Source organism: Callithrix jacchus, chromosome 11, assembly GCF_049354715.1.
Source record: "Callithrix jacchus isolate 240 chromosome 11, calJac240_pri, whole genome shotgun sequence".
Taxonomy (NCBI): domain Eukaryota; kingdom Metazoa; phylum Chordata; class Mammalia; order Primates; family Cebidae; genus Callithrix; species Callithrix jacchus.
Genome location: NC_133512.1, coordinates 106749592 through 106770973, shown reverse-complemented (window position 1 = coordinate 106770973; position 21382 = coordinate 106749592). Strand labels below are relative to the sequence as shown.

General features: G+C 44.2%; 1 protein-coding gene across 7 annotated transcripts in view; it reads right to left on the bottom strand.

Moving 5' to 3' along the window:
- The window catches only part of DENND2A (DENN domain containing 2A), a 111883-nt gene that overhangs the window by 54799 nt on the left and 35702 nt on the right, over positions 1-21382 (bottom strand). For all 7 annotated transcript variants that reach the window (XM_035254588.3, XM_078343629.1, XM_017975582.4 and 4 more), the window contains 2 exons: positions 10420-10547; positions 7990-8111 (listed from right to left, as the gene is read on the bottom strand). In XM_035254588.3, coding sequence (XP_035110479.3) covers positions 7990-8111; positions 10420-10547 — 250 coding nt within the window. The remainder of the gene's footprint in view (positions 1-7989; positions 8112-10419; positions 10548-21382) is intronic.

The window sequence follows — 21382 nt, the reverse complement described above, 5'->3', positions numbered from 1 at the left end:
AGAAAAAGAAATACAATGATTCTTAAGACATATAAAAAGATTCTTAGCTTCAGTCCCAAGAGAAAAGAAAATTAAAACTCCATTAAAGAAACATTTTTTGCTCAGAGATAAGATAAGAAAATTTGATAGCTCACTCTGTTGGTGAAAGTGAGGGAAAAAAGTCACTCCCACACTGTCACACATGGTTGGTGGGAGTATCACATGGCACAGTGCTACGGCGGGCAGTCTAGTATGAGTTAACAAAATTATGATGCATATAGTTCAGACCCCGCAATTCTACCTCTAGGAATTTACCCTGTTGATATGCTCTTATTTGTGCAACTTTTTTTTATAAGGAAACATATTATGCAAAGGATATTTTACATTGCAACATGGTTTGTAATCACAAAATACTGGAAATAACCTAGATATCCAACAATAAAGGCTGGTCAAACAAATTGTGATATACCCACACAGGGGAATACTATCCAATTATTTAAAAAATCTTAATGTACTTGCTGGGCACGGTGACTTATGCCTGTAATCCCAGTACTTTGGGAGCCTGAGGCGGGTGGATCATTTGAGGTCAGGAGTTCCAGACCAGCCTGACAAATATGAGGAAACCTTGTCTCTGCTAAAAATACAAAAATTAGCCGGGCGTGGTGGTGGGTGCCTGGGCTATTCAGGAGGCTGTGACAGGAGAATCACTTGAACCCAGGAGGCAGAGGATGCAGTGAGCTAAGATTGTGCTACTGCACTCCAGCCTGGGCAACAGAGTGAGACTCTGTAAATAAATAAATAACAGAGAGGCATACAAGGACATTCTAACAATGGGGACAAATGACATGGAATACCATGCAGGCAATGAAACTGTTTCTAAAAACAAAATTAATGACATGGGAAAATACTCATGATCAATATAAAAAAAGCATCAAAACTGCATATACAGCCGGGCGCGGTGGCTCAAGCCTGTAATCCCAGCACTTTGGGAGGCCGAGGAGGGTGGATCACGAGGTCAAGAGATCGAGACCATCCTGGTCAACATGGTGAAACTCCGTCTCTACTAAAAATACAAAAATTAGCTGGGCATGGTGGCGCATGCCTGTAATCCCAGCTACTCGGGAGGCTGAGGCAGGAGAATTGCTTGAACCCAGAAGGCGGAGGTTGTGGTGAGCCGAGATTGTGCCATTGCACTCCAGCCTGGGTAACAACAGCGAAACTCCGTCTAAAAACAAACAAACAAACAAACTGCATATACAATATGATCACACATCTTTATTTTTTGAGACAGAGTCTCGCTCTGTCACCCAGGCTGGAGTGCAATGGCTCGATCTCAGCTCACTGCAACCTCTGCCTCCTGGGTTCAAGTGATTCTCCTGCCTCAGCATCCTGAGTAGCTGGGATTACAGGCCCCCACCGCGACACCCAGCTAATTTTTATATTTTGAGTAGAGGTAGGGTTTTGCCATGTTGACCAGGCTGGTTTTAAACTTCTGATCTCAGGTGATATGCCCACCTCGGCCTCCCAAGATCACAAATCCTTTTAAAAAATGTATACACACATGCACACAAACACATGGACACACACCACATACAATGTGTGTGAGAAAATCGGAGAGAAAATAAACCAAAGTGTCAGCGGTGGGTGTTGGGATTACAGCACATTTTAAAAAGATCTTTAAAACACACACACATAAATACACATACATAAAATGTCAATCTGGGCAAGGCATAGTGGCTTACACCTGTAATCCAACACTTTGGGAGGCCAAGGTGGGTGGATAACCTGAGGTCAGGAGTTCGAGACCAGACTGGCCAACATGGTGAAACTCTCTACTAAAATTACAAAAAAATTAGCTGGGTGTGGTGGTGGGCACCTGTAATCCCAGCTACTTGGGAGGCTGAGGCACAAGAATTGCTTGCACCTGAGAGGCAGAGGTTGCAGAGAGTGGAGATCACACCACTGCACTCCAGCCTGGGGAACAAGAGTGAAACTCTGTCTCAAGAAAAAATGTGAATCAATAAAAAATGTAATATGGAAAAATTAGAAAATACAAGCACAAAGAAAAGTAAAATTCCCCAATTGTGGATGAGTTATATTTTCTTCATTACACTTTTCAGTAATTGAAACATTTATTCTGTATCATGTAACTAGAAAAACTTTCTTTTCTTTTTTTTTTTTCTCTCAAGACGGAGTTTCGCTGTTGTTACCCAGGCTGGAGTGCAATGGCACGATCTCGGCTCACCGCAACCTCCGCCTTCTGGGTTCAAGCAATTCTCCTGCCTCAGCCTCCTGAGTAGCTGGGATTACAGGCGCGCACCACCATACCCAGCTAATTTTTGTATTTTTAGTAGAGACGGGGTTTCACCTTGTTGACCAGGATGGTCTCGATCTCTTGATCTCGTGATCCACCCTCCTCGGCCTCCCAAAGTGCTGGGATTACAGGCATGAGCCACCGTGCCCGGTGAAAAACTTTTATAATTAGAATGTTTTCAGAAAAAAAGATTATTTTTATTTATTTATTTATTTAATTTTGGAGACAAGCTCTCATTCTGGAAAGCTGTGGCACAAAAATAGCCCACTGTAGCCTTGAACTCTGGGGTTAGAGTGAATCTTCCATGTCAGCCTCCTGAGTAGCTAAGACTACAGGTGTGCACCACCATGCCTGTCTAATTTTTAAATTTTTTTGTAGAGATGGGGTCTTACTATGTTGACCAGGTTGGTCTTGAATGCCCGGCCTCAAGGAATCCTACAACCTTGGCTTCCCACAGTGCTAGGATTACAGGCATGGACCCCCGCACCCAGCCGTTATTTTTAAAAAGAACATATATTGAGAAATATAGGCTGGGTGCAATGGCTCATATCTGTAATCCCAGCACTTTGGGAGGCTGAGGCGGGCAGATATCACTTGAGGTCAGGAGTTCGAGACCAGCCTGGCCAGCAAGGTCAAATCCTGCCTCTACTAAAAATACAAAAAATTTAGCTGGTGGTGGCCTGTGCCTATAATCCCAGCTACTTAGAGGCTGAGGCACGGGAGTCACTTGGAACTGGGAGGCGGACCTTGTAGTGAGCAGTGAGCTGAGATCACGCCACTGCACTTCAGCCTGGGCAACAGGGAGAATGTGTCTCAAAAAAAAAAGAAATGGGCCGGGCATGGTGACTCAAGCCTGTAATCCCAGCACTTTGGGAGGCTGAGGCGGGTGGATCACGAGGTCAAGAGATCGAGACCATCCTGGTCAACATGGTGAAACCCTGTCTCTACTAAAAATATGAAAAATTAGCTGGGCATGGTGGTGTGTACCTGTAATCCCAGCTATTCAGGAGGCTGAGGCAGGAGAATTGTCTGAACCCAGGAGGCGGAGGTTGCGGTGAGCTGAGATCGCGCCATTGCACTCCAGCCTGGTAACAACAGTGAAATTCAGTTTCAAAAAAAAAAAGAAAAGAAATGGTGGGTGATGTGTAGCAAGAAAAGAAAACAGTCCCTTTCAGGAGCTTGCACTTTGCGTTCAGCAGCAGTAGTATCTGTCTCCAGCTGCACAGTTGGTCCTTTCTAAGGAGAGTCTATCCAACCAGCCCTTCCCTCTCCAATGGAAATTCGAGTGACTGGAATAACTAGGCGTGGCCTAATGAAATGAACATCCCGAAGATGGCTTAGGATCTCTCAGCGGCTGGTAGGGGAGGTCACGTGGAGGGACTGCTCCTGCAAGTTCTAGGGTCCCAGATGCAGGCCAGATGCAGCAGATGCTCCATGAATATCTGATGAGCTAATGGAGGAAGTGATGAAGGCTGTGGCTGTCCCCCAGAACGGGGCACACAGCAGACACCCAGATGTGAACGAGCAGAGTAATGAGCATGGACACAGTGTCCCGCTGAGGGTCTGCAAGGATAACTGGCAATCAGACATGGGCTTTGGACAACTGGATCCTCTTTTTTCAGGACAGATTCAGATAGAGCCGGATGTTAAGTTCTTGCTGACATTCTCACCTCCTGGGCTTAGCTGCTTTGGTGGCAGATGCTCTAGGTTTTTTCCAACCCAGCAGGGACAGGAAGAAAAGGGTTGGTAAGCCTTTATTTCCTGGTATCAGGGAGGAGCGCCAGGAATGCAGAACTGCCTTAGGCAAATGTTTTTGCTTTTGTTTTCTGAGGGAGTTTCGCTCTTTGACCCAGGTTGGAGTGAGGTGGCCTGATCTTGGCTGACTGCAACACTGTACCCCAAGTTCAAGTGATTCTCCTGCCCCAGCCTCCTGAGTAACTAGGACTATAGGCGCCTGCCACCATGCCCAGATATTTTTTTTTTTTTTTTTTTTGAGACGGAGTTTCGCTCTTGTTATCCAGGCTGGAGTGCAATGGCACGATCTCGGCTCACTGCAACCTCTGCCTCCTGGGTTCAGGCAATTCTCCTGCCTCAGCCTCCTGAGTAGCTGGGATTACAGGCACGCACCACCATGCCCAGCTAATTTTTTGTATTTTTAGTAGAGACGAGGTTTCACCATGTTGACCAGACTGATCTCAAACTCCTGACCTCAGGTGAAACACCTGCCTTGGCCTCCCAAAGTGCTAGGATTACAGGCGTGAGCCACTGCGCTTGGCCTGGGCAGATGCTTTTCACTGTTCCTCAGGGGTGATGCAGTTCACTCGCTGCATGAAGTGGGGAGCCAGGTAGGACCTGAAGGGGACAGACCAGGTGTGACCGTTTGCTTTCTTCCTCTAAGTCAGGCTTCTCTGCCATGGGAAATGAAGGATTTCCTAAATGTTGAAGACATCTCTATTCTAACGAAAACACGAACAGCACATTTCCAAGGCAAGCAGGAAGTATTTGCTAATTGTCAGTTGCCATGGATTATTCATGATGACACCCTTTTCCATATGAGAAGGGAAATGGCAGTTAACTGTTACAGTGCAGACAAGTATTGGAGTGATTTATCTGGGTCTGTAAGATCCATCTTTGGGACAGGTTGTTCCTTCACCTTTTCCAGAAGGCTGGTGGCAGGAAGCAGCCCTTTATGGCCATCAAGCACAGAAGACAGGCTCAGGTGGAGCCAGCCCCCCTGCCAGTGATGCTGCCCCTGTGGGGCTGAGACAGGAAGACAACTGCTTTTCTTAGGCTGGAAACAGAGCCTTGCAAGGAGATTTAACTTGATCTTTGCAGCTACTACTTGGACTTCCTTAATTTAAGTTCTTCTACCAAATATTGTAAAACTACCAAAGAAATAGAATATGTACCTCCCTCTTTCTTTCTTTTTCTTTCTTTCTTCTCTTTCTTTCTTTTTCTTTTTTTCTTCTCTTTCTTTCTTTTTCTTTTTTTCTCTCTCTTCTCTCTCTCTCTCGATCTAGAATATATGCTAGGCCTTATGGAAAAACCAAAGAAATAGAATATATACCTCTCTTTCTTTCTTTCTTTCTTTCTTTCTTTCTTTCTTTCTTTCTTTCTTTCATCTCTCTCACTTTTTCTTTCTTTTTAGATCTAGAATATATACCTTTTGAAAACCAAAGAAACAGAATATATACCTCTTTCTATCTTTCTTCTTTCATTTCCTTCCTTTCCCTCCCTCCTTTCCTTCCTTTTCTTTCCTTCTCTCTTCTTAGATCTAGAATACATTCACTTTGGCCTTGAGGGATTTATAATCTAGTTGGGGAGATGTTTTTAAGATATATTAAGGCTGTGCATGGTGGCTCTCACCCGTAATCCCAGCACTTAGGGAGGCCGAAGTGAGTGGATCACTTGAGGTTAGGAGTTCAAGATCAGCTTGGCCAACATGGTGAAACCCCCATATCTACCAAAAAATACAAAAATTAGCGGGGCATGGTGGCACATGCCTGTAATCTCAGCTACACAGGAGGCTAAGGTGAAGAATCACTTGAACCAGAAGGTGAAGGTTGCAGTGAGCCGAGATTGCACCACTGCACTCCAGCCTGGCGACAGAGCAAGACTCTGTCTCAAAATACGAACAAAACAAGAAAGAGAGAGATATTAGATATTAGATAACAAATCACAACTCAACTCAATTTAAGATATGTCATAATGCAGTATACAGTTTGGTGAGAAATGGTTTAACCCACTGAGTGTTAAAGATGATCAGAGAGGAAGAAGCCCCAGGGATTGGGAAGGCTGGAGAGGCTTCTTCAAGGATGCATGATTGAACCGGGCCTCAGAGGAAGGGGAGAGGTCCGGGCGAGAGCCAAGGGCAGAGGTAAAAATGACCTAGCACAGGTGTTGGCAAATTTTGGCCTGTGGGCCACATCTGGCCCACCACTTGTTTTTGTACAAGCCATGACTTAAGAATAACTTTTACATTTTTAAATGGTTGGAAAAATAAATAATATTTCATGACAAGTGACAATTAATACAAAATTCAAATTTCAGCGTCCAGGTTGGGCGCAGTGGCTCACGCCTGTAATCCTAACACTTTGGGAGGCTGAGGTAGGTGAATCACTTAAGGTCAGGAGTTCGAGACCAGCCTGGCCAACATGGTGAAACCCAGTCTCAAAAAAAAAAAACCACAAAAATTAGCTGGGCTGGTGGCATGTGCCTGTATCCCAGTAATTAGAAGGCTGAGGTGGGAGGACTGATTGAGTCTGGGAGTTTGAGGCTACAGTGAGCCACGATTACACCACTGTACTACAGCCTGGGTGACAGAGCGACAACACCCAGGCTCAATTAAAACAACAAAACCCCACAAATGGTAAATTACTTTAAAACTACTGCTCTTGTATCTTAGAGTTTGCTCTATGTTAGGACATTTTAACAGTCGTATGAGGCATATGGACCATCTTTTATTTATCCAGTTTGAAGAGGTTTCTGAGCCAGAAGCTCAACGGTATTTTAAGAAGCTTTATCCAGAATCTACAAAGAACTAAAACAGATTTACAAGAAAAAAACAAACAAACCCATTCAAAAGTGGGCGAAGGACATGAACAGATACTTTTCAAAAGAAGACATATATAAGGCCAAAAAACATATGAAAAAATGCTCATCATCACTGGTCATAAGAGAAATGCAAATCAAAACTACTTTCAGATACCATCTCATGCCAGTTAGAATGGCGATCATTAAAAAATCTGGAGACAACAGATGCTGGAGAGGATGTGGAGAAATAGGAACACTTTTACACTGCTGGTGGGAGTGTAAATTAGTTCAACCATTGTGGAAGACAGTGTGGCGATTCCTCAAGGACCTAGAAATAGAAATTCCATTTGACCCAGCAATCCCATTACTGGGTATATATCCAAAGGATTATAAATTGTTCTATTATAAAAACACATGCACATGTATGTTCACTGCGGCACTATTTACAATAACAAAGACCTGGAACCAACCCAAATGCCCGTCAACGATAGACTAGACAAGGAAATTATGGCACATATACACCATTGGAATACTATGCAGCCATCAAAAATGATGAGTTCGTATTCTTTATAGGGACATGGATGAATCTGGAAATCATTCTCAGCAAAGTGACACAAGAACAGAAAATCAAATACTGCATGTTCTCACTCATAGGCGGGTGTTGAACGATGAGAACACATGGACACAGGGAGGGGAGGATCACACACTGGGGTCTGTTGTGGGGGACTAAGAGGGGACAGCATGGGGGTAGGGAGTTGGGGAGGCATAACATAGGGAGATATGCCAGATATAGGTGACGGGGGGATGGAGGCAGCAAACCACATTGCCACGTATGTACCTATGCAACAATCCTGCATAGTCTGCACATGTACCCTAGAACCTAAAGTACGATAAAAAAAAAAAAAAAAAAAAAAAAAAAAATATATATATATATATATATATATATATATATATATATATATATAAAAGGAAGCTTTTTTGAGCATAGGGGCTCCAAGAGAACTAGAGACAGGAAGACCACTCAGCTAACGATAGACAAATCCAGGAGCCTGGCAGGGCGGGCAGGGGTAGCCTAGAATTCCAGTGCCAGTCAGAACTCCAGTGTGCTCAAAGCCACTGTGCTGGGGCCCCCTCTCCTGCCACCACTCCCAGGTGACTCTTACCTTGGCGGTTGTGTCAGGGATGGAAGAAGTGGGAGAAGCAGGAAAGTTCAAGACACACTTCTTCCCCAGGCAGCGACCATGTAACTCGACGTCCTCATAAGGGTTCTCCTTCATTGGTGGATCTGTGTTCAAAGGCAATGCGTCAGGAACCTGGGAACACTGGGGACATTTTCCTTTTTGGAACGCTGAGGTCAGCATCTTGGTCCCTCCTGTGTCTGTCCTTGTAGTGAGAGCTGCTGTTTTGCCATCCATGCGCCCCTGCTCTTGTAGTAGTCCCTGATTTCACTGGGTTACCTCTCCATCTCCTCATTCGTGGCCACAGGAGATCAGCTGCACTCTCAGTTCCAGTGCTTTAGCTAGTCTAAGTATCCCAGTACCTGCCTCAGTGATCAGTTCAGGGGAGGGCTCATATTCTAAGCCTAAGAGGATATCACAGCGTGGCACCCCTGGGTTCCAAAGGTGAACAAAGGGCCTCCACTGGTCTAGGGAGGGTGAACCTCAGGATCTCTGCTGGGACCTGCAGGAGAAAAGCTCTTCTCTCCACCAGGAAGATTTGGATTCCAGGGAGCTGGTGGCAGCCACTGTGCCCTGGGAAGCCTGCTGAGAATAAGGCTAACTTGAGAGGTAAGAAACGGAGGAAGGAGGCTGGGTGCGGTGGCTCACACCTGTAATTTCAGGACTTTGGGAGGCTGAAGCAGGTGGATCACCTGAGCCCAGGAGTTTGAGACTAGCCTAGGCGATGTGGCAAAATCCCGTTTCTACTTAAAAAAAAAAACCCACAAAAATTAGCTGGGTGTGGTGGCAGGTGCCTGTAATCCCAGCTACTCAGGAGGCTGAGGCAGTGGATTCACATGAACCTGGGAGGTGGAGGAAGCAGTGATCTGAGATTGTAATCCCTGTCTAAAAAAAAAAAAAAAAAAAAAAAGAAAGAAAGAAATAGAAGAAAGAAAAGCCGCCAGTAGTTCTGGTCACACAAGCCGATGGTTTGGTTTTCTGTTTCTTATAACTGAAAGCATCCTCTTAGGCAGTCACTGCTAAAAGAAGTCCATATCTCTCTCTCTCCCATTTTAGATCTGGGAATCCTGCTATTGGCAGGAGCCCATCGCCAGTATCCTGGACACAGGTGCAATTCCAATTGCTTAGCTAAATATCTGCCCTTCCTGAAGTCTTCTATTTCCTCCTCCTGTGTTTTCTAATATTGATGATTACATGCACATATGTCTATATATAGCCACCATACCTGTCCCTCACCTGCACACACATATGGGTTTCTCCCTCTTATCAGCTTGTGTCTTCCCCTACCCCCACCATAAGCATGTTAGAAATGCCATGCTTACAGGCATGTAGTACATTCTATGTCCTTGTACTTTAAGATATCTGTGCTGGACGTGCTCACAGGCATGTCCCAGCTCTCCATTGCTTTCACTTGTTTAGAAAAGTTTTAAGTTGTTAGCCAACCAGGTTTCAGTTCAGATTATGAGGTCCAGCTCCAGCCAATGGAGATCAGACACAGCAGGAAGGATAACTCCAAATGCATAGGGGATAAATTTGTCTGTTTTCCTTTGTTCATTGTACTCTCGTGGCATGATGGCTAGTGAGAGTTACCCTTCCTGCAGTCCAGGAAGTAAAAATTGCATTGCTGAATGATCCCTTGTCTCAGTGCTGATTTTTCTTTGCAGCACTGAGCATCTATTTCCAACAAGCAGAGAGCAGCTGGAGCTCACACTTCACTAAAATCATCAAACTCCCCGAAGATGACTGAACTCACCAAACTCTGAATCTGACACCCACTCTGAAATCTCGGAGGATGCATTAGAGCCAAAGTTACTTTTTAAATACCAGACATGCATTTAGCCTGCATTCTGATGCCCTGTTAGTGCCACACTCTGACAGTTTCTGAAGGAGGCTCTGGTGTGTAGTGTTTTCTTTCATTCAGTAATCTCTGCAGACAACTGAGCATCCGTCATAAGCCAGGTAGTTGACATATCATTCTCTCCAGTCGTTAACCTTGCAAGGGAGCTAGCTGCATCCTCATCATACAGATGGGAGAACTGACATTCAGAGATGGGAAGTCACCAGCTCAATGTCCTGCGGCCAATAAGCAGCAGAGCCAAGATGTGGTTCTGGATCTTCAGATTCCAGGTCCCACGCTTCTCGCTCCGCCACTCTGCCACACTGGCTCCTCGGCCACGCATCACCAGCCAGGCTTCCTCCTCCAGCCCCAGGGTCTCTCACATATCCCGTGCGGCTCAACTCACTCTCCCACTCTCCCCCAGCCTGCTCTCTCATCTGAGTACACCGGCGTCTTTGAGAGAGAGAGTGTGTGTGTGTGTGTGTGTGTGTGTGCACGTGTGTTTCCAGCAGCCAGTCCCATTTCCCCTCCCCTTTCTCCCAGACTCAGACCCACACACAGACGGTGTGGCCTCTTACCTAGAATGTCTTCATAGACGTTCTCCTCCGATAAAGTGCGTGTCAGCCCCAGCTTAGTCTGCGCGTACCAGTCCACCCTGCTGCTCTCAGAGGAAGACTGCAGTAAGTCTTCAAACTCATAGGACTTTCTGGGTTGTGCAAGATATGAGGAAAAAACAAAGAATTTGAATCAAATTAGGCTGGTTCAGAGAATATATTAATATATCCCCTTGCCCAAATTTTCTTTTTCTTAGAAAAATGTTACTGAAATCACCTTCTTTTCTTTTTTGAGACAGAGTCTCGCTCTGTCACCCAGGCTGGAGTGCAGTGGTGCGATCTTGGCTCACTACAACCTCCGCTTCCTGGGTTCAAGGAATTCTTGTGCCTCTACTCCCAAATAGCTGGAACTACAGGCATGCACCAGCATGCCTGGCTAGTTTTTGTATATTTAATAGAGACAAAGTTTCACCATGTTGGCCAGTCTGGTCTTGAACTCCTGACCTCAGGTGGTCCACCTGCCTTGGCCTCCCAAAGTGCTGGGATTACAGGTGTGTACCACCATACTTGACTAATTTTTGTAATTTAGTAGAGACGGGGTTTTACCACGTTGGCTAGGCTGGTCTTGAACTCTTGGGCTCAAGCAATCCACCCACCTCGGCCACCCAAAGTGCTGGGATGACAGGTGTGAGCCACTGTGCTGGGACATTCTAGCATTATTTCCATAGTCAGGGACAACAGTCCTCCCCTTCTGAGGTTCAGGTAGGTGATTAGGCTCCCTGAGGAGGAGAAATGTGATCACACTGATCCTCCAGCCACTAAGCTAATTCCGTTCTCTACAAATATTTTTTGAACTCTGAAGTTTTAGTACCTTCATTTACACATTAACTTTGAGAGAAAGGAAACTGTGAAAGGTTCACGAATGATAACCACATCCAAATAGGCTTCTCTCTAATTTAAACATTGTCAACATTCATTCCACATCCTGCCTGCACATTTAATAAGTAAACACTGTGCTTCAAGTGGGCGATACAAAGGGAGAAGACCCTGCCTTTGGGGAGCCCACAGCCTGGGAAGGGCTGTAACCTCCACTCAGCCTGAGTTTACTTTCCAGGCCCTCCACGATCGTTTGATATTTGGTACTTCTGAGTTTCAGAGATGTTAGAATGAGCTGGTTTTTCCAAAGAACTTTGCTGAGGGGCACGTAACCTATGTAATAGCCCAATTTCACAGCCAATGCCAAACACTGTGATTTTGAGTCGTGTTTTGAATGTTCTTCACGACTTCTCCATATTTTTATAAATGAAATGCTAACTGAGAGTTCCTCCCATTTGGACAATGCCCAAGAATTTCAAAACTGAACTCGTCATCCTATTGCCTCTCCCCGATGAGAACCAGCTCCTCGTCCAGTGCTGCCATCCAAAGGTTTAGGTCTTAAACCTGGAAATCAAGGCTCCTGACCTCCCTCCCTCTTACTGCCTACTTCCAACCACTTAACCCAAGTTTTACCTCCAAAGCATCCCTTGAACCCACACACTTCTCTCAGTCCCCATGGCAGCTACACCACAGGGTAACCACAAGACCTTGCTGTTCCTCCCTGTCGCCTCTCCCCACCTGCCCACTGGTGCCTACCCAGTCTCCTGGCTGCTGCCAGGATGGTCTCTTAAACATGCAAATCTTTGTTTTTCTTTCCCTGGGACAGAGTTTTGCTCTTGCTCCCCAGGCTGGAGTGCAATGGCCCAATATTGGCTCACTGCAACCTCTGTCTCCTGGGTTCAAGCGATTCTCCCGCCTTAGCCTCCCTCCCAAGTAGCTGGGATTACAGGCGCCTGCCACCATGCCTGGCTAATGTTTTGTATATTTACTAGAGACCAGTTTCACCATGTAGGCCAGGCTGGTCTCGAACTCTTGACCTCAGGTGATCCACCCCGCCCCCCCAGCCTCCCAAAGTGCTGGGATTATAGGCGGGAGCCTTAAACATGCAAATCTGATAATCTCTCTCCCCTGCTTAAAAACGTCCCTGTTTTCCATTGCCCTTGGTAATAAACCCAAATCCATACCTTGTGTACAGGTTCAGAAGACCTTTGGGTCTCACCCCAGACCCTTCGGGCCCCTAGGGCCACACTCCTGCCTTGCCATTCCTCTGACAGGATGCCGTCTTTCCTGCCACAGGGCTTTCACCTATTTGTTCCCTCAAACTGAACACCCACGGCCAGGCTCACGCCTGTAATGCCAGCACTTTGGGAGGCTGAGGCGGGCGGATCACAAGGTCAGGAGTTTGAGACCAGCCTGGCCAACTCGCTGAAGCTCCATCTCTATCAAAGATACAAAAAATTAGATGGGTGTGGTGGTGCATGCCTGTAATCCCAGCTACTTAGGAGGTGGAAGCGGGAGAATCGCTTGAATCCGGGAGGCAGAGGTTGCAGTGAGCCAAGATCTCGCCATTGCACTCCAGCCTGGGTGACAGGGCAAGACTCCATCTCAAAAAAACACAAAAACCAAAACTGAATACCCACTTCCCACCCTCCCACTAGCCTGAGCATCACTTCCTCTTGATCCCACCTGGCTTCCATGATAGGCTACACACCCCTGTTGAATGTTCCCATGGCACCAGGATTCCTCACAGCGCTGACAGCAGTTATGATCACGTAACCAGCTGTGTCCTTCTAACTATTACTATTCTGCAAATTCCATGAGAACAGAGTCCCCGTCTATCTTGCACATTACTACATTCCTATGTCTAACACTCAATAGGTGCACAGTAAATATTTATTGGTTGAATAAGTGAGTGAATATTTTATTTTATTTTTTTGAAATGGAGTCTCGCTCTGCACCCAGGCTGGAGTACAGTGGTGCGATCTTGGCTCGCTGCAACTTCTACTTTCCAGGTTCCTGCGATTCTCCTGCCTCAGCCTCCCAAGTAGCTGGGATTACAGGCGTGTGCCACCATGCCCAGCTAATTTTTGTTTTAGTAGAGACGGGGTTCCCCCATGTTGGACAGGATGGTCTTGAACTCCTGACCTCAAGCAATCTGCCTGCCTCAGCCTCCCAAAGTGCTGGGATTATAGGCATGAGCCACTGAGACTGGCCCAGTGAATGAATATTTTAAAAGCTGGTTTTAAGTGCCACATTTACTGTTTATAATTTATCCCTACTTCAAGATTTTAAAAAAGCAGCTGTATTCTTGAGTTAATTTTTAATAAATTGTTTTGAATCCATTTCCCCAAGGATCATTTTTTTTTGAAAAATTATTATTTGGCAAAAAAGCTTCTGAATTTAATAAAGAAATGGCAATAACTGTTACATACAGTAGTTCAAAATCTTTTCACTAAGCACCAAACAGGATAGTTCTCAATCTTTTAATCACGAACCTCTCTGAAAGAATACCTAAATCCTAATCAGTTTATTTAGGTTTTTAATCAAGAAATATAAAGCTGCCAATCAGAGTTTCTAATTACCACGAGATGATCAGGTTAACAACCTTGAGGTCACAGCATATGAGCTTTTCAAAGCTTTGTTTAATCTATACACCCTAACTGAGGGGATTTGTTGGTGTCAGGCTGGTAATCACAGAGCCGTTTGCCAGATACCATATATACACACAACAAAAAGATAAAGACTATATGGTCCCTATATATGTAAGGGGAATAATGTATAATTCTCATTAGCATCATTGAATTAGAGTAGGTAAAAATCCACCATTACAATTGTGAGGGGCAGAGAGACTGATACAAAGCTGTAAGTCACCAGGGAGAACCTGCCCTAGCAAGGGCAGCAGAACAGATCAAAGTCCCATGCCTTGGGGATGCAACAGAACAGGTTTTGGGAGGCTTCAGGGACCAGGTACACGAGTGGACGTCAGTGCATGTGGAAAGGGGCATTCAAGGCTGAAGAAAATAAAATGGGGCAAGACACAGAGCCACTGGAGTACTGCCAGTCAGAAGACAGGGAAGCATTTGTTCTGGGTAAAGAGATGTGACCTAATAAGATCTAATAAGAGACTATAAAACTCAGAAAACCTAACCAACGAGAGGCAAAAACAACTCTGGTCTCCATTTCTTAACAGCAACTCAACAGCGAATCCAAGGTTGCCTACAAAAGTAACAAGAGAGCAAAATATCCTTCCAAAGGCAGAGGCGCCACATGCTCTTTGTGGAGGCTCAGTAGCTAATAATCACCCTGCATCCCCTCTACCCTCACCATGACACTCTAGACCCTTGGGGTCAAAACCACTGGCAACAACTTTCCTTAATGGAAAATGTTTCCCCTCCCAAAATATAAAACAAAAATGATACATGCAAAGAAAACTCAAAGGATCATTTTCATCTATAGATTTAAAAAGCTTGGCTACAGGCCAGGCGGAGTGGCTCACACGTGTAATTTCAGCACTTTGGAAGGCTGAGGCAGGCAGATGGCTTGAATCCAGGAGATCAAGACCAGCCTGGACAACATAGCAAAACCCTGCCTCTACAAAAAATACAAAAATTAGCTGGGTGTGGTGGCATGTGCTGGTGGTCGCAACTACTTGGGAGGCAGAGGTAGGAGAATTGCTTAGCCCAGGAGGCAGAGGTTGCAGTTGAATCAAGATTGCAACTCTGCACTCCAGCCTAGATGACAGAGCAAGAAACTGTCTTAAAAAAAAAAAAAAAAAAAAAAAGCTTGGCTAGCCTGGCACCTAGCAACCATTTAAAACATCATCCAGGGCCGGGCGCCATGGCTCACGCTTGTAATCCCAGCACTCTGGGAGGCTGAGGTAAGCGGATCTTGAGGTCAGGAGATTGAGGCCATCCTGGCCAACACAGTGAAACCCCATCTCTACTAAAAATACAAAAATTAGCTGGGCGTGGTGGTACGTGCCTCTAATCCCAGCTTCTCGGGAGGCTGAGGCAGGAGAATTGCTTCAACCAGGGAGTCAGAGGTTGTAGTGAGCCAAGATCACGCCACTGCACTCCAGCCTAGCAACAGAACAAGACTCCATCTCAAAAAAACAAAACAAAACAAAACAAAAACAAAAAACAAAACAAACAAAAAACACCATCCAGTTGGGTCAAGGATGACACCCACTGACGTCCATCATCCTCCAGCTGCCAGAGTCTTTCTGCCTGTCCATCCTGAGTGGCCACGGGCAGTTCTTCCCCATGGCTCACCACACCCCAGAAAGGGCATTTCTACCACCAGGTGCTGAGGGCAGGCGGCTAGGCAGGAGGAGGCTTCCGTGAGCTCTCAGCTTGCATTCTGTTATCAGGCAGCTTCTCCACTGTATACTAGGACCACTCACAGGGTTTCTGCTTTTCTCTATCCTGGATCCAACCCCGAAATGTCAGAAGGAAAAACTATTTCTGTCCCTCATTGTGGCTAATATCCAACCATTTCCGTCTTTCAATGAGAACTGACATGAAAATCACTCTTGTAATGGACAATAGCAACCTTAGAAGAGCAAACACCATCTCTCTGTTTTCCAATGCAACGCATATTGAAATAAACGGCTTTACTACATCGAGTTTCTCAGAAGCTTCCAGAGTAGCTTTTGCTGTAAACATCAACTTAATCAAACAATGTGCCCTTTGAAGATTTGAAACATTCCATTTTTAGACGTGGTACTTCCGAGTTGTCTCAGGGATGTCTTGCTGACTGAGACAGACCGCAGCTTGGCTGGTAAGTTAACCTGTGAGAGCCGAGGGTTGCTGCCCAGACAGCTGTGGGGATCTGTATCAGTCCCATAGAAGATGGAAATTATGGAATCAATAACACCACAGTGTGATCTGGTAGCCATATAATGACTGAGGTTTCACATCCTCAAGAAGTTCTCAAAGTCTCACACGAACACCCCAATGAAAGGCCAAATCTATATGATGCCAAAACAATCAGCTGAAAAGTTGAAATTCTGGTCAATGCAGTTATTTGGTTTCATAAAGATCTACAAGCTGTCACATGACCAAATTAAATTTTAAAAATCTGTATTCCAGTTATTTTGAGTATGTAGATACACGTGATTTCAGGATGTTGCTCACACTTAAAAAGTAATAAACTTTTCTTGTTACGTTCCTGCCAAAGCTATTTGATATATGCCATAAAACACATAGAACCGAGTGAATGCTGCTGTAGGAACCTTATCTTTGGAATTTCCTGACATTTGAGGGTTTCTCATTTTCCATTGCAGGATTGAAGGCAGAAGTCCTTGCATTTAATTTCCTGGGGCTTTAAAGAAATGAAGAAAGAAGAGAGAAGACAGCAAATAGAAAGGGAAAGAGAAAAGGAGGGAAAAGGAAGGAAAGAGAAGAGGAAAAAAGAAAAATAGAAGAGAGAAATAGGAAGAGAAAAAGAAAAGCAGTCTTTTTAAACCGAGGATCTGAGTCCACTGGTTTGGCTCTTAAGGAGGTGAACTAATCGGCCTATGGAAACAAGCCGAATACATTTCTCTAAGGCACACACAGCCTGGCCGTGAAATTCTAAACCCTCAGAACCTCCAAATCCTTAATCATTTCTTTCTGCAACCTTGGTTTGGCTTTCCTGCCTCCAATAGGGTGGTACGTCTGCCAAATTCATGGGAGAGTCCTTTTTATTTTTAAGAGATAGGACCACAATAAAGAGCAGACTTTATTTTTTTAAGAGTAGAAACTGAATATCTTGCCCTAATCACCTCCATTGTACTATTTTAAACAAAATGAAAAACCAAAAGCCAAAATTGTTAAAATACAGCTGATGCAACCATGTTCAAACTGGCCAAGAAAAATTTCATCTTTGCACTGAAATAAGTAACTTTAGCTGGTTATAAAGAAAACGCTGAAAGACTGAAAAGCGCAGCTGGTAGTTAAGAGAGAAAAGATAATGGGAATAACTGTTCCCCAGGTTGACTGGCCTGCCCAATGATGACACAGATGAAGGATTCCAGTTTCCCAGAACCAACCTGCCCCTGGGGGTGTGGGCCTCCTTGGAGGAACAGCCAGAAGGGGTGTGGAAAGGCTGCTGTGAGAAGCTCTGGGCAGGAGCAGGAAAGTCTGGGAGTGCTCGGGACCTGGGCTCTGGCACTGGTTGGAGAAAGGATTTATTGTTGGATGGATTCAGACTTTCTCAGAACATAAAGAAGGAAGCATCTAAGCTCTTCTACAGACCTCACATAACACTGATAACCAAACCTGGTAAAGATAGTGCAATCATCCTGTATGTATTCTGTACGAAAAAAAGATAGTGTAATAAAAGCCAAGTATAGACTAGTCTCATTTATTTACTGACACAAAATCTTAAAATATTAGCAAATAAAATTCAATAATACATTAACAGAATAATAAACCAGGCCCGAATGGGAGTTCATACCCCAAATTTAAGGATGGGTTAATATTAAGATATAAATTCACTATGAATAGACTAAAGGAGAAGAATCATGAATATCTGGAGCTTATGAAAAGTACTTTAACAAAAATTAAATCTCGAAGTGAAAAACATAAATATAAATGGACATGACTTGATAGCATAGAAACACATCTCAAATAAGAGTGCCTTCGAGTGAAACCCGAGACGCATTACTGTGAAAGTTAGGGGCGAGGTAGGCTGCGCACTGCTTTCAGCACCATGATTTAACACTGTTCTGGAGTCTCGGCCAGTGCAACGTGGTAAGAGAATTAGGTAAAAATTAAAAAGAAAAAGGTAAAATGAGGATTCTTTGCAGACAATATGGTTATATTCATAGAAAGCCCGAGAATCAACTGATGGACTATTAGAAATAGTAAGAAATTTCTTTAGGATGTCTTAAAATACACACACACACACACACACACACACACACACACACACACACAGTTTTCTTTCTTTTTTTTTTTTTTTTGAGACGGAGTTTCGCTCTTGTTACCCAGGCTGGAGTGCAATGGCGCGAGCTCGGCTCACCGCAACCTCTGCCTCCTGGGTTCAGGCAATTCTCCTGCTTTAGCCTCCCGAGTAGCTGGGATTACAGGCATGCGCCACCATGCCCAGCTAATTTTTTGTATTTTTAGTAGAGACGGGGTTTCACCATGTTGACCAGGATGGTCTCGATCTATGGACCTTGTGATCTACCTGCCTTGGCCTCCCAAAGTGCTGAAATTACAGGCGTGAGCCACTTCAAGGCCAAGTTTTCTTAACTATAAAGACCATATGAGAAAAAAGACTACATTAACAATTGCATCAAAAAGAGAAAAGACTTAGAAATAAACATAGCAAATACATAGCATGCCAAATAATTACGTATCAATTACAAAAACCCCCACATATGTTGTGTATTTGAAATTTGACAGTAATACATAGAATATTAAGAAAAACAGGCAGAAATGCTCAAGACATTTTTGGAAAGGATGAATAATAAGTAAATAAACAAATAAGAGGTTTACAATTACTAAAAAGGAGAGAGACAAAACGTTTTTTTTTTTTTTTTTGCATATGACATGATCATATATACAGGAAGTCCAAGAGGATCAACTGACTATTAGTAACATTAAGAAATTTCTACAAGCCCTACTAGTTATTAAAATACATTATGGGCTGGGATTGGGGCTCATGCCTATAATCCCAGCACTTTGGGAGGCTGAGGTAGGTGGATTACTTTCAGTCAAGAGTTTGAGACCAGCCTGGACAACATGGTGAAAGCTGTCCCTACTAAAAATACAAAAAGTAGCCGGGTGGTGGTGTACACTCAGGTACTTGGGAGGCTGAGACGGGAGATGGAGGATGTAGTGAGCCGAGATCGTGCCACCACACTCCGGCCTAGGCAACAAGGCGAGACTCTGTCTCAAAATAAGAATAATAATAATAATACATTATGAAGTTAAAGTTTGATACTGAAAAAGAAATTGCCTAATTAATTAAACAGAATGGAGCCAGAGGAAAAAAAACACCTAACACATATAACATATTGAACAGGCTCTGTACTAAGTTTATGTTTATACATACTAACTCATTTACTCTTACAACAACTCTGTGAAGTGGTTACTGTAATTATCAACATTTTACTGATAAGTAAAATGAGGCCGTCACAAATTCAGTGGCTCGTCCAATGTCACACAGCTAGTAAGTAGCAAACCTAGTAGTGCTATATGCTCTTTATCATAGCATTATTTGTAAACTGGGAAAAGCTTATATATATGTACATATATACGTAAGTAAATTCTAGAATATGCAAACTTTTTTCCCCTTGAAGAGAACATAAGAAATCATGCTATTTGTGGGCAGGGGAAAGTGGGAAAAAAAGAAATTATGCAATTTATAGCCAAAAGAATCATCCTACATGACAGACCATGTTGAGTGCGGAGTGACAAGACTGAATTTATAATTTAATTTCTATTTTTAGAAGACTCCTCTGGCTGCTGACGGAGGAATGTTCTGGGGGTGCGAGGTGAATCGAAGATGATTAAGATGGTAGCAGTGGAGGAGATGTGGACAGGTTTGGGATGAAGTTCTGAAACTACAACCAAAGGACGTGGTGTTGAGTTAGGAAGGGATATGTGAAAACGAGAAGCAGAGATGACGTTTTAGGTTTGTGGCCTAAAGCAACTAAACAAAGGGGGATGCCGTTTAGTGGGATGACAATTACTTTAGGAGGAGGTGGTTACTGGTGGCCTGGAAGGAGAATTTAGGTTTGGACACGTTAGGTACAAATGGTCAGATAACCGAATGGAGATCCAAGCAGGAGATGACCACACAAATCTTAAGCTGGGGGAGGGAGTTGGGGCTGGATGCCTACATTTGGAAATTATAAGCATGACCTTGACATTTAAGGCCATGGGGCTGGATGAGATCCTTTAGGGAGTGAGTATAGATGGAGAAGAAAAGTCTCAGGTGTACTTTTGTACACCTGAGACTTTTCAGGTGTACAAAAGTACACCTGAAAAGTACAAAAGTACACCTCCTTCTATCTGTCAGGGTTCTCCCTGAACCCATCCCCACCCCTGGGCTGAGGTGGGGATGGGTTCAGGGTGTACTCTGACAGATAGAAGGAGAAAAGGATGGAACGCAGAGGACCCAGGGAAGCAGGACTTCCAGGGACATGGGTGACCCAGAAGCCAAACGAAGAAAGTATGTCAAGATGAAGCGAGTCAACAGGTGTTTCTCAAATACTGAGAGAGGTCAATTAAGAAATGAATGGAGAACTGGCAACTGAATTTAGCAGATGGAGGTTACTGGTGGCCCTGCGCCAGGGTAGTTTTAGGAGGAGGTTCCCAAAGCTCAATGGGGTGGGTCAAGAGAAAACAGGAGGTGAAGTGATGAGAGAAAGTACAACTGTCCTGAGGAGTTTTGTTCTAAAGCTGGTTTCTTAGATTAGTGGGTATCAGACCAACTAGCATGTTACAGAAATGGACTAGAGATTAAGTAGCAAAATAGAAAAATTGTTTTCAAAGCCCAGATTTTATTTTGCTTTATTTATTTTTTTTATTTTTATGTTTTTTGAGGTGGGGTCTCGCTCTGTCACCCAGGACGGAGTGCAGTGGCATGATCCCAGCTCACTGCAACCTCCACCTACTGGGTTCAAGCGATTCTCCTGCCTCAGCTTCCTGAGTTGCTGGCATTACAGGTGTGCACCACCATGCCCAGCTAATTTTTTTGTATTTTTAGTAGAGACGAGGTTTCACCTTGTTGGTCAGGCTGGTCTCGAACTCCTGACTTTGTGATTTGCCTGCCTTGGCCTCCCAAAGTGCTGGGATTACAGGCGTGAGCCACCACCCCTAGCTCAGATTTTATTTTTAAGCATTAACATGCTTTATTATTTAATGTGTTATTTTAATGTTATAAAATATTCAGTGCATGCATCCACATGTATAAAGAAAGCTGAGGCTTTAAGAGGTTAAATAACTTGTTTAAGGTTACATAATAGACAATGATAGGGCCAGTGTGGACGCCAGGCAATGTGTTTCTAAAGCCCATACCGAGAAAAATTCAAGCACTGGTAGTTAGCAGGGACTAGCAGGTTGTAGACTGCAGGGTTAACAGGAGTTCTTCATTTAACTGTTGGTTACTGTCCCCA